This window comes from Macrobrachium rosenbergii, chromosome 54 (genome assembly GCF_040412425.1).
Source record: "Macrobrachium rosenbergii isolate ZJJX-2024 chromosome 54, ASM4041242v1, whole genome shotgun sequence".
NCBI lineage: Eukaryota > Metazoa > Arthropoda > Malacostraca > Decapoda > Palaemonidae > Macrobrachium > Macrobrachium rosenbergii.
The window spans coordinates 38,459,902-38,475,731 of NC_089794.1; the positions used below are offsets into that span (position 1 = coordinate 38,459,902).

General features: G+C 40.7%; 1 protein-coding gene across 5 annotated transcripts in view; it reads right to left on the reverse strand.

Annotated features, from left to right (window-relative positions):
- Window positions 1-302: 302 nt before the first annotated feature.
- The window catches only part of LOC136834990 (NFX1-type zinc finger-containing protein 1-like), a 73,305-nt gene continuing 57,777 nt past the window's right edge, over window positions 303-15,830 (reverse strand). For all 5 annotated transcript variants that reach the window (XM_067097978.1, XM_067097979.1, XM_067097980.1 and 2 more), the window contains exon 14: window positions 303-2,752. In XM_067097978.1, coding sequence (XP_066954079.1) covers window positions 2,028-2,752 — 725 coding nt within the window. In that variant the 3' untranslated portion in view covers window positions 303-2,027. The remainder of the gene's footprint in view (window positions 2,753-15,830) is intronic.

Below are 15,830 nucleotides of genomic sequence, written 5' to 3' on the forward strand. Positions count from 1 at the left end.
ACACCAACTTTAAAACAACTTTGGTATTGTTTATAGTATGCCCTTGCAAGGCTAAATGTATAAGTGTTTCCTCCTCAAGGTAGACACTGGTGTTGTGACCTTGTCAATAGTGCTAATCAACTTACAGCCAGTGTTGTGACCTTGTCAAGAAGCACTAATCAACTTACAGCCATTCATTGGCCAACAGTACTACAAACATACAAAATCTGTGGAAGCAATATCTCGTCCCTTACAACTGGTGCAACACACACACAAGATCTGCTGAAATATGTAGTTCATTAGGAATGTCAAAAAAAAAAAAGGGGGGTTCATGAAGTTTATTAGGAATGTCAAAACAAAAGGTACAATTATAAACATTCAGACAATGAAAGGAAAATAGAAAACAGTACAAAGTCATCATAGCAACACTACAATAACAGATATTATGTTGGAGAAAATATAAAAGATATGGTAAAACAATCATCAGTTTCTTTTACAGCAAAGCTGCCAGTTTTCAAAAATGGAATGACATAATTGTATGATCTTCATTTAAAAAAAAATAAAATAAATATTAGCACCCCTCAAAAACTCCCTCCAAGATCCACAACACAACCATGAATGGACTTTTCCTGTAAAATTAGGTTAATGTTAAATAACGGACTCGATTACAAAAAAGGGGACACACACACACACACACACACACACACACACACACACACACACACACACACACACACACACACACACACACACACACACACACACACACACACACACACACACACACACACACACACACACACACACACACACACACACACACACACACACACACACACACTATAAAAATTCTGGATTTCAACACAGACACTATAAAAATTCTGGATTTCACGCGTTCAATTCAAGTTACCTGACAATCAATCAAGATAGTTTCCGAGTGGGACATTTTGTTTGCAGGTGTCTTAACTGTTCTTTGAGTTGATATAGATTATATAAAAATAAAGCAGATACTAATCTCCTTTTTCAATTCAATACAATTTTGAATACACATTAGGCTAGGATTTTAAGCTACTAGTCAGTATTAACAAGAACCGACTTTGGACATACCTGTAAACCCGTTGGACTTTATATGCCAAACATAAGAGGGGTTAATTTACAATCAATTATCATATGACAGTTTTCAGCAGACAAGATGTTATTAGCATTTTAAATCTACACTAACTAAAACCCTAATAATACCAAAATATATTTTAGCCTGAAATTTGTGAGGCTTGTAATTTTTTTTTTTTTTTTTTTTTTTTTTTAAACTTTGAACCTTGTGAATTAGTTTAAAAATCTTCCTTTAATAATAATTGTCTATACAGTACAAGGTCAAACTTATTCTTTTGCTTAAAGTGCGTTTTAACCATTACAATGACAAGAGAGTACATACAGAACTTTGTGATAAAAATTCTTGAGCTCTTCCTGTCAACATTATGAACTACAACAAATATCCTTGTAAATTACAAAATAAAATAAAAACTGAAGAGTGTAAGCTAAAATTATTACTTAGTTATGCAGTTTATCAATAACAAAAGGAAAGGTATTTCAGTTTGTGTATCAATGATCTTCCAGTGACATCATTACACACATCTAAATTATATGATTTGTTTCCTAACAATACATTAAATGATATGATTTGTTTCCTAACAAAGTTATTTCACAATAAAAGATACCATTACAATTACATCTAAATTATATGATTTGTTTCCTAACAAAGTTATTTCACATAAAAGCAAATTCACAAAAATTCAAGTGACAAAAGCACTGCTATATGTGAACCCTCAATTATTTAAAAGATTAATGACATTTCTAACTTGGCAAAGAAGGATATTCTGTAAATTTATTACAAAAAAAAAAATTACAAAACTAAATTTATGTAAAAAAATTTTATACTTTGTAGTATTTATCTAGTGTATTCCCATCATTGGTAAGAATGAAGACACTAGGTATTCAGCAAAGGAGGTTGCGTTATATGTAGATTATGCAACTTTTATTTGCAACTGGCATTATTGACGGGGAGGCCATGCAGGCATTATAGCTCCATCCATTTCTGATGCTAAGGCATTATCAGTCCTAAGGGTGTGACTACCCCCTCCAATTACAGCTTTGCATTCAGGACAAACTGCTTCTTGCATGGCTCCTCCACAGTCACCTATGCAATAGATATGACCATTAGGGCATTTAAACCAGTGACCTTGTTTCAGCCCCATGGCTTCTAAGACCTGAAGCCTCTCTCTATCAGTAATTCCGAGACCTCCCACATACTTCTCGCTTTTCTTCAGGTATCTCTTGACTTTTGCTTCTTGTTCCTTGTCAAACTTAATGGTTGGATCCAAAAGGATTTTGATGCTACTTACTATCTGTTGTAGTTCAGGACGACTGTATTGTTTAGATCTTTCATATAAATCCATGCACAAAGGTAGGACAGTCAGGCGTTGAAGCTCACAAGTGATCTCTTCGACCATCTGTGGAGCAATACGCATGTTCTGCCCCATCACACGCTTTCTCACAAAATCTAATGTTGGCCTTAGAAGAGCATCATACTTTTTGTTGTTATTCAGTATAGAAAGGACTTCCTTAAGAACTTGGACCTGGAATTTATAAAGAACCATCTGGTTGTCACTAACTGCATGGTGAACTTTTACTGCAGTCTTTGTAGTAATGTGAGAGAGAGCCTTATTTATTTTTTCCACCTCAATCTTCATTTCCTCTCCAGTTATCACTGCTAAATCTGAAAGAAAATAGAATACATAATCTGTCAAATTAAAGCAATAGGAGGCATGATAATCAGGAATTTTCAATTTGTGTTTTACAAATAGCTTGGTATTTTTGGTATTTTTCCCATTTCATATGGGTACCAAAGCCTTCTGTTCTTGGTGCACTGCACAGAAGAAAGGCTATCTCCTTGGGCTATGACATTACTTTTCTAACCTCAAATAGAACCACAACTTCAGCAATCATCTCAAGTAAGTGGGGAATATGTAATTTGTCTAATGGTTTGCATAGTGTTTTTAACTGTGAAACTATTATCAAAATAATTTTTTGGTACAATCCACCACTAAATTAGTGGCTTCATGTGTGCCATCTATACTTAAGATTCTCTATCAGTATAAAATGGTCTAACAAGAGCTGTCTGAAAGCTCTGGAAGGCTGGGAGGAAGGTAGATTACCTAATGAAGTGATGGCTTTTGTATTATAATCAATTTTGTTTTTCAAAAATTAAATTTCATTTGGCAGTAAGCTACCATCAATTTACAATTATGTGGATAACTACTTTGTAGAAAGAAGACTTGCAGCTATTTGGACATCAACTCTCAAGGACTTGAACTAACAAATGGCTGAACAACTGGGTCTGGGATTTCAAGAGTTCTAAGGACTTACAAGGGGTCATGAAATGGTTAGTATTAACACTCAAATCTCTCTCATCAAAGGACTAATTCAACACTGAACAAAACCATTCACTCTTCACTGATCCTCTACAATATAAAATCAAGTACCCAGCTAACTGGAAGTGACCAAGATTAGGAGGAAGAGGAGTCACAGTCAGGAGTATCCTCTTTCTTTTTTGTATCCTCTTTCTTTTTTGTATCCTCTTTCTTTTTTGAGAAGGAGCAACTTACTGGGACATGACTAAAAGGTTTTTGACTTTAGAGGATTAACCGTAAATGATCGTGGCACAAAAAAATCCCTTACTGGTCTTATTTTTAATTTTTGTTTTTCGTTTTGCCACGTTTCTGAAAAGACAAGGATGAAGTAAGGGTGCAAGTTGAGGTTGAGAGGTAGGCTAGCTGTCTGTCTCTTCATTACAAATCAGTGACTTTGGAAAGACAAATACGATTGGTTTTTTTTTATAGAAACCTCACTAGACAAAGAGCCCACAACTCTCCTCACTTTCCTAATTGATGCTATGGTTATTATGAATGCTTCCTGGTATCCTCAACTGGATACGAGTTTCAACCCTCAAGGGAGGGCTACATATATATCGAGCACACCCTGGGCAAACTTTAAGGTTGGCCAATGTAAGAGAAAAAAAAAAAAAAAAAAAAAAAACCACATCAATGGAAAGAGGAAGATATGTAAATGCACAAGGTGTAAGGAAAAAATATTGACTGGTCCTGCGCACTAACGGGGATACCAGGAACTACTAAGCAGACAACCTCATTCTGTTTATGACGTATGTCCATCGGAGGAGAGGAGGGAGGGCTTCAGTCATGTAATTACTTAGTAAGTATATATAAAACTTTATTATAAAATGTCATTTTTTTATAAGCAACTTACCAAGTAATTATATAGCTGATTCGCACATTGACAGGAGGAGGGATACATGGACATGTTCTGCTTCAAAGCATTAAGTCATAATGAATTTGAAATGGAAAAAGTTGCTAGCTTTGAATACAATGCTTGTAATTAATCCTGATGGGTTCCGGCGCTTGGTCTTCAAGACCTAAATTTCATTATCAACCAATGCTTGTACAGTAGTTCCTTATTAGTTAAGAGAGCCTGGAGTAGAAAATTGCCTCTGGTTGGTGCTCAACTTGACCTGTAGTGGCGTGGCGGTACAGCCGTGGAACGCCTCTACCTAAATGGGAACCTTGCAGCCAAGGAGTAGTCCGATGACTAGCAAATCATAATTGCAACTTTTGCAACAAAGGAGCTAACCAAGGGCTAGCTAATCTTCAAAAAGTGCCCTTGCCGCCTTGGGCACAGTACCACAATAAAAAACCAGATAACACCGTCACCTGCACTGAAATGAAGACCACGACCCAACAATTTTAACAAAATAATGCCTCCATGGATGATGAGTGCTCCCCAGATATGTAACAAACTATGTACAATACCAGTTAATAAACTGAATAACCCACTTGCTATGAAACTGTATGCTCTGGAACATATCAAGGTACATAGTAATAATCATTTATATACTGATGGTTCCAAAGATGATATGGGAGTTGGACTGGCTGTTTACGGAAACAATATAAAGAGCCAAGCCTCTTTACATAACAAAGCATCAGTGTTCACTGCTGAATTACTAGCAATAAAAACAGCATTAACAACTATATATGAAAACCAGTTTAATGAAGTAACCATCTTTAGCGATTCACTAAGTTCAATAAATGCAATAAACTCTTATACTCCAAAAAATCAAATTGTAAATGAAATTAGACATACATTACATGAAATGAAAATGCAAAAGATATCTGTTACTCTATGTTGGATACCATCTCACTTAGGATTAGAAGGCAATGAAAAAGCTGACACCTATGCAAAAGAGGCTAGAACACTCCCAATATCAGCAGAATTATTACCATTAGAAGATTATACTAGATACAGTAAAGCGGTGATTAAGAAGAAATGGCAAAATAACTGGAGGGAAAGCAATCTTAACAATAAATTAAGAGAAATAAAAGAAACTGTAGACCCGTGGCCATCATCCTATCAGAATTGCCGCAGATTTTCAGTAATGTTGACATGGCTAAGAATTGGTCACACTAAACTGACACATGGTTACCTGATGAGTAACCCCCATGCCCCTATACCTATGTGCGAAATATGTAATATACAAATAACAGTAAAGCATATTTTAAAGGTATGTCCAAAACATAGAATCCAAAGAGACATTTTATTTAGAAGATATTCCTTCAAAGATATACTGTCAGAAAATGACAATTTTTCACTTTTTAATATTTTAAAATTCCTTAAATTTAATCATTTATATGATAAAATATAAGATTCATAGAATAATTTATAATATATATTCGTAATTAACTTAATTAGTTCTTAGATTAACATATGTCGTTAGGTTTAATTAAATTATTAGAGTTTAAATAGCTAGTCTAATCCTTCGGGCCAGCCCTAGGAGAGTTAATATTAACTCAGTTTAACCAGACCACTAACGTTAAAAAAAAAAAAAAAAAGTAGGAGAAAATCCTATGGTTCCTTCCGCTATGCAAAGCCAGTTACTAATAATCGCAAGGCACTGGAAACATTTTTAACACTGTTTAAACTTTTCTGAAGAAGTGAGAAGCTAAAGTTGACTGCACTTCCAAACTGTGGGATGGATGTAAGGGGCGTATATGCATAAAGGCTAATGAGGTAGAAGTTGTTCTGGCGTCTTTAGCTTTCACTTTAAAGTAGGCCCAATGCTCTCCTGAAACTAAGAATGGTTTCATAGACCATGTCCATACATGACAAAGAACAATGCTTTCTTAGGCAAGAGGGCAAAAAAGGGTCCTTGTCATAACACTGACAGTTATGAATAGGACCCTGTCCTTCCAATCCTGCTCAGATAATACCTGAAAACTCCAATAGAATAGAGCTTCCTACTCTTCCCAAGAGCCAAGGATGTTGGGAGATTTGGCACCAGACGATCGGAAGCTAGCACAGGGGTGTGCATGGCACCAGCTGAGCTGGCTGCCAGATCACTAATCGGTTGGGAGCTGGAAGGCACATCTAGGAGCTCGGGGCAGAGCTGACACCACGCTGTAACTAGTGTCAGGAAAGTTGGAAGCCATGCGAGGAAAAGGGTTGGGCTGGCAGGTGCTCCTGGGAGCCCGGAGCACTGTGCCTAGCTGTCAAGAATGGAAGGGTTCTTGTTTTCGGTTAAAAAATCCCAGGGTAAATGAGCAAACTCTGTTACTGGGTCAGACGTCGCTCGATACCCCTAAAAATGAGGAACATCAGAGATTCTATATCCTCTCCAATAAAAAAAGAATGTTACCTTTAAGTCATAAGTGTCTTGGAAGTAGAAACTTGAGTCCGAGACACCCGATTCGGAACATGGTTCACTTAAAATGGTAGACTGAGCTAGAAGATGATGTCTTCATCTTTCAAATGTCTCTTGTAGCACCTCTGAAAGAAACCCTCCATCCTGATAGGCACCCGGAGAGCCCAAAGCCTGTCCGCGTAAGCATGTACCACCATCTAGTCTCTCTTGAAGTGAGGGTGTTCGAGAAGAAACAAATAGTGGAAGGATTCTTGGAGAGTCCAACAGTCAACCATAGCAATTCAGGAACCATAAATTATAGTTCAGAATGGGGCTACGAGGCATGTCGTAACATTCTGACGAGCCCGAAAAAGTTCAGCCCTTCTTGGTCATGTCGAACGGTTGGAACGATCTTGCAGTATGGTGTCTGTTGCCCAGAAGGTTCCTTTAAGGTGGCAGGCAGTCAAGGTCGGCCTGCCCTTCAGAAGCACATAACCTGACAGTTCAGGGGATTCAAGGTCCACTTGGGAATAAGAGCAAGTTCCTGACGGCTCAGTTCATCTGCCAGGAATTCCAGCTGGACTAGAAAAAACTCGATTATTGTCTGCAGTAAACCCCTCTTGTTGCCTGGTGGCGAGTGCTAATGTAAAAAACGTAAGGACTGTGGTCTTGTCTAAAGGAACACCCGCAGTCTAGGAGTGAACTAGGGTTGAAAAGAACTGAAGCCTTAAGTAAATGGCTTTCAGCTCTCTGGCATGTATGTGAAGGTTCCGTTCCCCCGGGGACACGTCCTGGAAATTTCCTGGTTCCCTTAGCGGGCTCCCCCTACTAGAACAAGGAGATAGAGCAGCAGTCTAAGACTGGTTTCATGATGAGGGACTTCAGTGCCAGCCGTGATTCCCTGTTCCAGTATGTGTTCAAAACATGATGAGGGACTTCAGTGCCAGCTGTGATTCCCTGTCCCAGTATGTGTTCAAAACCCTCCATCTTTCTTCAAAGGGAGACGAATACATCAGTCATCTATATTCAGGAAAAACCTGATGTGCATGGCCAGAAACAGAAGAGAAATGTCAGAGAAAGAGGACTGCTAGGCTGTCTGGTTCGTCTCTGTCTAGAACCTCATTTTACATCAGAGAGAGATAGAGGGGAGTTGCATGCCATGCAGACTCGCTGACAATTTTGCGGACTCAACAAGCAATGGAGTGAGCTTGCGTATCATTGTGCAGGCTCACAGACAACTGAATGAACTAGTAGCTGACCCTGTTGATCCCCGACAGTCATGTAGACACGAAGACATCCATGCAAGAACGACTTACTGGACTTGAAAAACGGTTTGTGCAGGCTTGACGATACCTTGTACAGACCGAAGACATATGCGAAACTGAACATGGCAGAACTAATATCTGGCACATTTGTAAACCTTGAAAAATTCATCAGACACACAAAAGCCTGGTCACAGGATAACAGAGGCCTGTCCAAAACCAGGTATGACAAATTCCTGCAGCCCGACACAATACTCTCTAGATAGTGCCGGGCACTCTAGAAGTCAGGAGTTAGGGAATTGGTGCCAGGAAGATGGTGCTTGGAGCTTGGAAGTTGATTCCAGGCATTCGGGACCGGGCGCCGATAGGAAGCACTGGTCCTGGAGGGATCATGGTGCTTTCTTAGTTGGAGCCCAAGTAAGGACTATCAACAGAGCATTCAGAAGAGATATCAACAGAGCATTCAGAAGAGATCTCCTCTCATCATTCCAAGGAAGACAGACTGGAGAAGAGATTGATGAAAACACTGTGAAACTGTAGGAAGGCTGAGAGATGAGGCTAGCCTCCTTACTGGTTGACAGAAACAGAAAACGGCATGCGTCATGCGTATCTTCAGTGGCTGTGAAGAACCAAAAACCATTACGGTACAGTATTTACTGCTGTGCCTTAAACCTAGGAACTGGATGAAAACTAAAGGAAGAATACCAAAACCCTCCTATGAAGTTTGTCAAACTTGAATAACAACTCTGTGAAAGACAGAGTCCCTGTAGACTCATCCACTAATGTTCCAAGATTTGACACTGACATCCCAAAGGCCGACTCTTGAGACGAGACTGTAATGTAAGCTGATTACTACTGTGTATTAGAGCTGTCTCTTCCAGAGATCCAAAGAAAAGGGCGGAAAACACTTTCAAGTTATCTCCACTGTTCTTGTCCACACCGGACAGAACTAAGACACTCCGAGGATATGCCTCTCGATAACTGCCAGTCCTCTATCTTCTTAACCAGTACTCCTGTTCAGTCAAGAAAGACCCTATTTCAAAACCCTGACACGATCCTCGACAAGTAGGTCCAAGTTCTGTCGAAGCACCAGAGGGAGGAAAGACAAAAGGCATTAGCCATATTACCCAATCAAAGAAAATCAAACTTTCAACTCCCTGAGAGACTCCCAGGGGGACGAAGAAAATGCTAGAGAAGGGAGCTTCTACAACCAGCTCACAAATTCCAGACACAACAGTCCTTATCTGTAAATGACAGGACTCTGAGACACTATTTGTTTCAAAAAGGAAGTAGTGTCAGTTCATCTTGAGCCTTTAGGAGAAAGTGAAACATACTGAAGAGAGACAAAACACTTGTGGGGTGGTTGTACAGCCTGGTACTGAAGAGATGGCACCGGATGCCTGACAGTTGGTGCCAAACTGCAGGTGGACACAGGTGAACACTCAAGACACTAGATGCTAGACACTGAGCACTCAGATCCCAATGGGCATGCTCGGACACTTCAGCAGCTGAAGCGAGCATTCTCAGTGGCCTGGAATCACTAGAAAAAATGCTGTCGACACCACTAGCCCACATGACTGGGCGCTCAGACACTCAGCAGCCGAAACGAGCCTCTTCAGTGACTGAGAATCACTAGAAAACACACCATCAGCACTTCTACAGTGAAAGCACATCCTTATGGACGTCCTTCCAATGTCTGTCCATCAACACCTGCAGACATGCTCGACCGAGGAGGCAACTACCCGGGGACAAACCCCTTCGGAGTCCCATGGGCTTCCAGTATGCCTCCTCCAGTATGCCTCCTCCTGGTGCATAAGAGTCTGACTGGGGCTGAGTAGGAGATCTGATGGGCTGGACAGCTACCTCCTTCATTACAAACCTGTCCATGCTTGGGACTGCACAACAAGCTCAACTGAGGGGGCAACTACCGGTGAGTAACTGCCCCACCCCCTCCCCTCCAGACCTCCCTTGGAATAACAGTATGCCTCCTCCCTGGTGGATGGGAGTCTGAAAGGGACCTTTGTCTAGGAGCATTGGGGGACGAGTAGCCACCTCCTCCACTGCACAACACTTCAATACAAGGTTAACTTTTGTTAACCCAGACAGAAGACTGGCAATGGCATGGAAAGGAAGTGAGGGAGCCAGGCGCGGGAGCAAGTGGAAATAAAACGGCTAGTAGCAGGAGAGTTGGTACCAAACAACCAGGAACTGGCGCTGCGTGCTCCCAGGTGCCCGGCGAGGTAGCAGCTCAGGAGCCAAGAACTTGGGAGCTGGTGAGCACTCCTGGGTGATCAGCGCCAATTCTCAGCTGTCAAGAAACGTCACTTCTTCCAAAAGCCCAGAGCCACCAACACAAGCACAAATTCTCTCCTTACTACATTCTGTCCTTACAAATTCTCTCCTTACTACATTCTCTCCTAACTACATTCTGTCCTTACACTTTTTCAGTTCTCTGCAAAGGAAAGTGTAATAAAAAGATGTTTACCTAATTCTTTACTGAAAAAGGTTTGAAGTATCCTGAGTACCATCATACAGACATAATTCAACTCCTAACAAACATTATTTGAAAGTTGCAAATACAGCACTGTATGTATTTCATTACCAAAAACCGGTTCGGTAGCGAACGCAATGTTTACGTCTTATTACGATGCTCAGAAAAGGAAGGTGACCTTTAAAATATACAGACATATCTCAATTCCTATCAAATATTATTTGAAACTTATAGATATGGATTTCATTATCAAAATTATTGGTTCGGTAGCATACAATACTTACGTTTTATTGCGCTAATGAGCAAAGGTAGTAGTGAACACAACGTTTACGTTTAATCGGTAAATTACACTATTGGTAGTTACTCAGTTTGAATGCAATTTGCTACTGTAGCAAAATATGATACATTTGAATCATATTAATAACAAAAATATAATACCGATGCTGAAAGCTGTAGGCTTGGAGACTACCCGAAATCATCGATAATAATACAGCACCTAAAACCAGTCTCCAATCAGCATATTTAGGAATAAAGGTGCCTTTGACAATCGATGTTTACTTGTATGCCGGCAGAAACAGAATGAGGTTGTCTGCTAAATAGTTCCTGGTATTTCCGTTAGTGGGCGGGCCCCATCACGTGTACTTAACTTTGAAGCATTACCCACGAATTTTTTAATTTAAGCTACAGTGCAAGAGGAAACTATAGCTACGTAATTACTTGTTAAGTTACTTATACAAAAATGTCAATTTTACCAAGTTATGCATGTTTATCTGATTATTTTATTTTGTAAAATTATAATTACAGCTAACACAATATCATAACAGATAAGAACTAAAATCAGTAACAAATTCCCAGTATACTTCTTGTAAAATATTTACAAGATTTACTGAGATTGGGAGATGCAGTAACTTTTTGTATTGCACTTTTCTTTTCAAAATTACAATTATAGCTGACATACTATCATAAAAGATAAGAACTAAAACCAACAGCAATCCCTGGTTATTTATGAGTAAATAAATAAAAAGACATCCTGGAGCTGCAGACAGGCAGGACTTTCCCTGTGAAATCTGAAGGCATACTGATCGATGTCTCTCCCGTGCTATGATTATCCAAACCGAATGGTACGTAATATTAATACTCATATGAGTTGTCACGTCCATCACTCAAACGCCGTTATCGATACAGTACTCATATAAATATTCCCGTCCATTAAGGGTTAATAACAGTATCAAATACCAGAGTGAGGACTCTTTAAAAGAGTGGTAGCCCTTGATGGCAGCCTGGAATGATAAGCCTCTCCTGTTGAAACATTGCTGGAAAGCCTTCATGAATGGAGATTGAGGCAGCTGAAATTCTGGTGGCTTCTCACTTTGTGAGGCTCATGGAAGAGCTTTTACCAAAGTGTAAGGGCTCTTAGTTTGCAGGGCTTGTAACAAGTCCACCAAAAGGAGTGATTAGGTCTGGGATACAGGCATGCTGAGCCCAAAATGGGGCTCTGAAGGTTTGGAGACATTGCTGTATTGCCAGTTTGTTCATCACTGACTTGACTAAGAAGAGAGGAAATGCGTGAAGCACCACTTGTTACAGGAATTCATGAAAACATTGCTTGCCTAGGTTACACTGTTTGGTATGGCTGAGCAGTAGTTTGTAAGCTTGCAATTGAGGATGGTGGAATACAGCCTATGAGGGGAGCTCCCACTTTTTCCAAAGCCTACTGCAGATCTGATGTAGAGGCCATTTGGCCAGGTACCTGGTCCTGTCTAAGTGTCACATACCATACTGCATTCCCTGGGGTGTGCTGTATCTGGGGATGATATGACACTGTGATCTTTTGCCTGCTCTTTTGCCAATAACAGTATATCCACATCAGATTGGATTTTCACTTGAGATTTTGGTACTGGCTTCATTCCTAGGATCAGCCACCATGGTGGAATTGTCCAACATCCTGCAGACAGGTGGCTTTCAAATGACAACAAGGCTACCTGTTCCAGATATTTTATTTTATTGGCAGGCCCTTCCTCTCTTGCAAGCCATAGGGCAACATTTTGTGAAAAGTGCCACGGCCACACTTTCCCTTGAGGCATCTGTAAAGAGCAATATCTGTAGCAGGCCAAGACTGGGATCTCAACTCATAGGTTCTGCTTGTCTAGCAACCAAACTAGGTTTGCTAAAACCCACAAAGGGAAAAACAATGGTTGTCCAGCTGATCTGTGGAAAACTGCTACTGGTTCAGTTCCAGTTGAAGCAACCCTAGTCTGGATCTCCTGAGAGGATCTAGTTTTCCAATTAGTTCAGGTGATTAAGCAACCTTTGTCACACACCTTTGTCACACCTCTGCAGGCAGGGCTGAGGTTTTTAAGAGGTTTCAGGACGTATTGAAGCTTCTTCTCTGTTACTGATAGTGCCAGAATACTGATTCATCTTATTTCATTTCCAGATAGTTACCTTTGCTGGTGCCATATCCCACTTGAACCAGTTAATGGCTTGACCAAAATACTGGTACAGACTGATGAGCTAGAGGAGGCTGAAATGATCTGCCCATCTCTCAGGTGTCTCAGTAGCCTCCTGACATTTCTCCTGAGACTTCTGATAGCTGTTGCTATGGATGCTATCCTCTTGAAGTTAGAGATGATGCAGGGCAAAGGCTCTACAGCATGGAAAGATAAGAAAATGAAAAAACTATAAAATTTTCCCCATTACCAGGTCTAGACAGCATTATAAATAGGCAAGGTTGCCCTTGATATGGTTCAATTCCAGTGAATCAGACTCCCGGGAACATTTCCTGAAGGAAAGACTTATCACTGACAACTGGCAGGAATAATGGTTGGGTGCGGCTAGTAGTCTCTTCAATGAAGTTGTAGGTAACTGAAAGAATTTAGCCAGGTGTGGTGGCTTCTGTCCCCATTATCTTGCTGACAGCATGCTGAAGAAGGGGAACATCTTTTTGACATATCCATCCAATTTTGTTGTTCCCTGACTTCAAGAGCCTGAAGATGGCAGACATTAAGGACCCAAACCTCTCTTGGATCCTATCCAATTGGTTAGGTAGATTATTAAGAGTTTAGATTTCACCACTGCGAGTCACTTGTCAGCTCAACTCTCTTTTGCTAGTACTAGTTTCTAAGCAACAGGATCTACAGGAACTCATAAATGTTCCCTGCACCCTCTTATTCCTGGAGTAGATAATCATATACATCAGCAATCACGACCAGGCAGCCTTTATTATTACCCCTTCCTGTCCTGTGATAACCAAAGATGACCTACTCACCCAAGGGTTTTAGCATGTGAGAGAGACCACCTATCTAAAAATGTTCCTTTGGTCAGTGCAGGAGGAGAGAGCAAGCTCATCAACATTCAGTGCCGCTTTTGGTGGAGGCTTGACTGGGGAAATTCTTGAATCACTAGTTGGAGACTTGACGCAGACCCACATACGAGTCACTCTTTGATCTAAAATTGAGGTTATCAGTTGCCTTGTCTGGAGACAAACTCTCCATTAACATCAGAACCTAGCTAGGAACTTCTTGTCTTTATAAGAGAGAGGCGATTGGTGAAGGCTATATTTATTCTTAAAGCCCTAGAAAGACGGAGAACAGTTATTGACCATAGTTCTCGCATACATCTCTTGAAGCCAACACCTTTTCGTAGTATATCAGTCCTTCCAACAGCTAACACCTTTCCTCAGTAAAGTTGCTCCATTCAGACAAGTGACTTTTCAGCATCCCAGGAATTGACTGACGCATAGTTTCATGTCTAAAACCAGAGGTCTCGGAGGATTTTTCTCTGGTTTAGCTGGCAAGGACAGGTATTCCAGTTGCAGATAGTGTTTTGGCTGACCACAGCCCCACGTCTTTATTCATGTCATGGCTAAAAAGTTAATTATCAGAATAGGTTCATAGAGGAGGCATTATGTACTACCTTGACAAATGGCTGATTGTGGCGTCTTCCTCTGCAAAACTTCTAGAATATCTCGCTTACCTCATCAGCCTGACCATCAACTGGGACAAGTTGGACCAAACACCAGCAAGAGGTAATTTGTCTAGAAATGGCAATACTGTAAATACATTTCTTACACAAGCACAACCCCAGGTCCATAGAGATACTAGTTACTCACTGCCTGTTCAGACTAAGGTCTCTGCAGCTGAAACTCATGGTCCTCTGAAAATCATCCAGATATGTAAGAGTTAAGTGTTCCTGCTCCACATTCACTGCTCTTTACGGACTGGTTTTTTTAATGCCAGGCCTATAGACACAAATAGAAAAGAGCATGCGCACAAATGTTCTAGTCAAATTCACCAACTGTCTGATAACATGATAACTCTGATGTTGGACAATTTCACAAGGGCTTGTCTCAAGAAAGCAGGTGGCACCATATCTCGTGTGATATGCCTACTGATAGTGAATATTCTGTTGTGGGCAAAGGATTAATGCCCTGATACAATGTGGTACCTGCAAAGTTGGACATACAGAACCAACTGTTCCCTGCATCATGAGATTTGCAGCATTCCTTGAGAGCAGTGGGGAACTATCTTATTACTGTTCAGACCAGGCAGCACGGGCAAGCAAAGCTATTAAGGCTCCCTGGGATAATCTGAGACATTTCCAACCAATCTTCAACAGCCCAGGGCTGAAAAACTACAGTAATCCAGCACCCTGGGCTGAAAAACTATGGTAGTCCAGCAATGTCCACATGAACCTCAGAGCCATACTTTGGTAGCAGCAAGCCTGGTTCCCAGATCTCCCAAGCACCCTTCCAGAATGGAAGATACCAGCAGAATCTCTCAAGTTATCTTCATGCATGGAAGTTACTGTGACAAGTCAAGGGGGAGGCTATCTCGACTAGTCAAGAGAGGCTTCATGAATCAGGCTGAGGGTATTTCAACTGTGGCAAGCAATCTGCAGCAAGCTATAACAGGCTTTGTGGACTGTTCTGTGGTAGGTATGGCTCTGCTCCACCTGGTATCTATTATGCAAATACAGGATACCAGACCTTTCTCTGCAAATATCAGAGAAAGTTTCCATCATCAAGGGCTACCTCTCTGTCCTCTACCAAGTGTCTGAGAGCTGGGCACCAACCTGGCCTCTTTAAGTTTTGTAGGATGTGCCATCCTTCTGAGAGAAAAGCTCTAACAATTTTTCTTTTGCGTTAAAACATCGGTCTAGTTGAGTGTTCACGCCCATGAAGAGTGCTTCTCTAGAGGATCTTTCAATTCCATGATCACATTTTTCGGAGCACTGGCCTCAGCTAGGTGGGTGCGTCACTTACACCCTCTAGCTAGCTTTCTTAACATGTATTACTAACAATAACAAAATTACATCATCTATAATTATGGAAGTGTATACGTAGTACTGTATA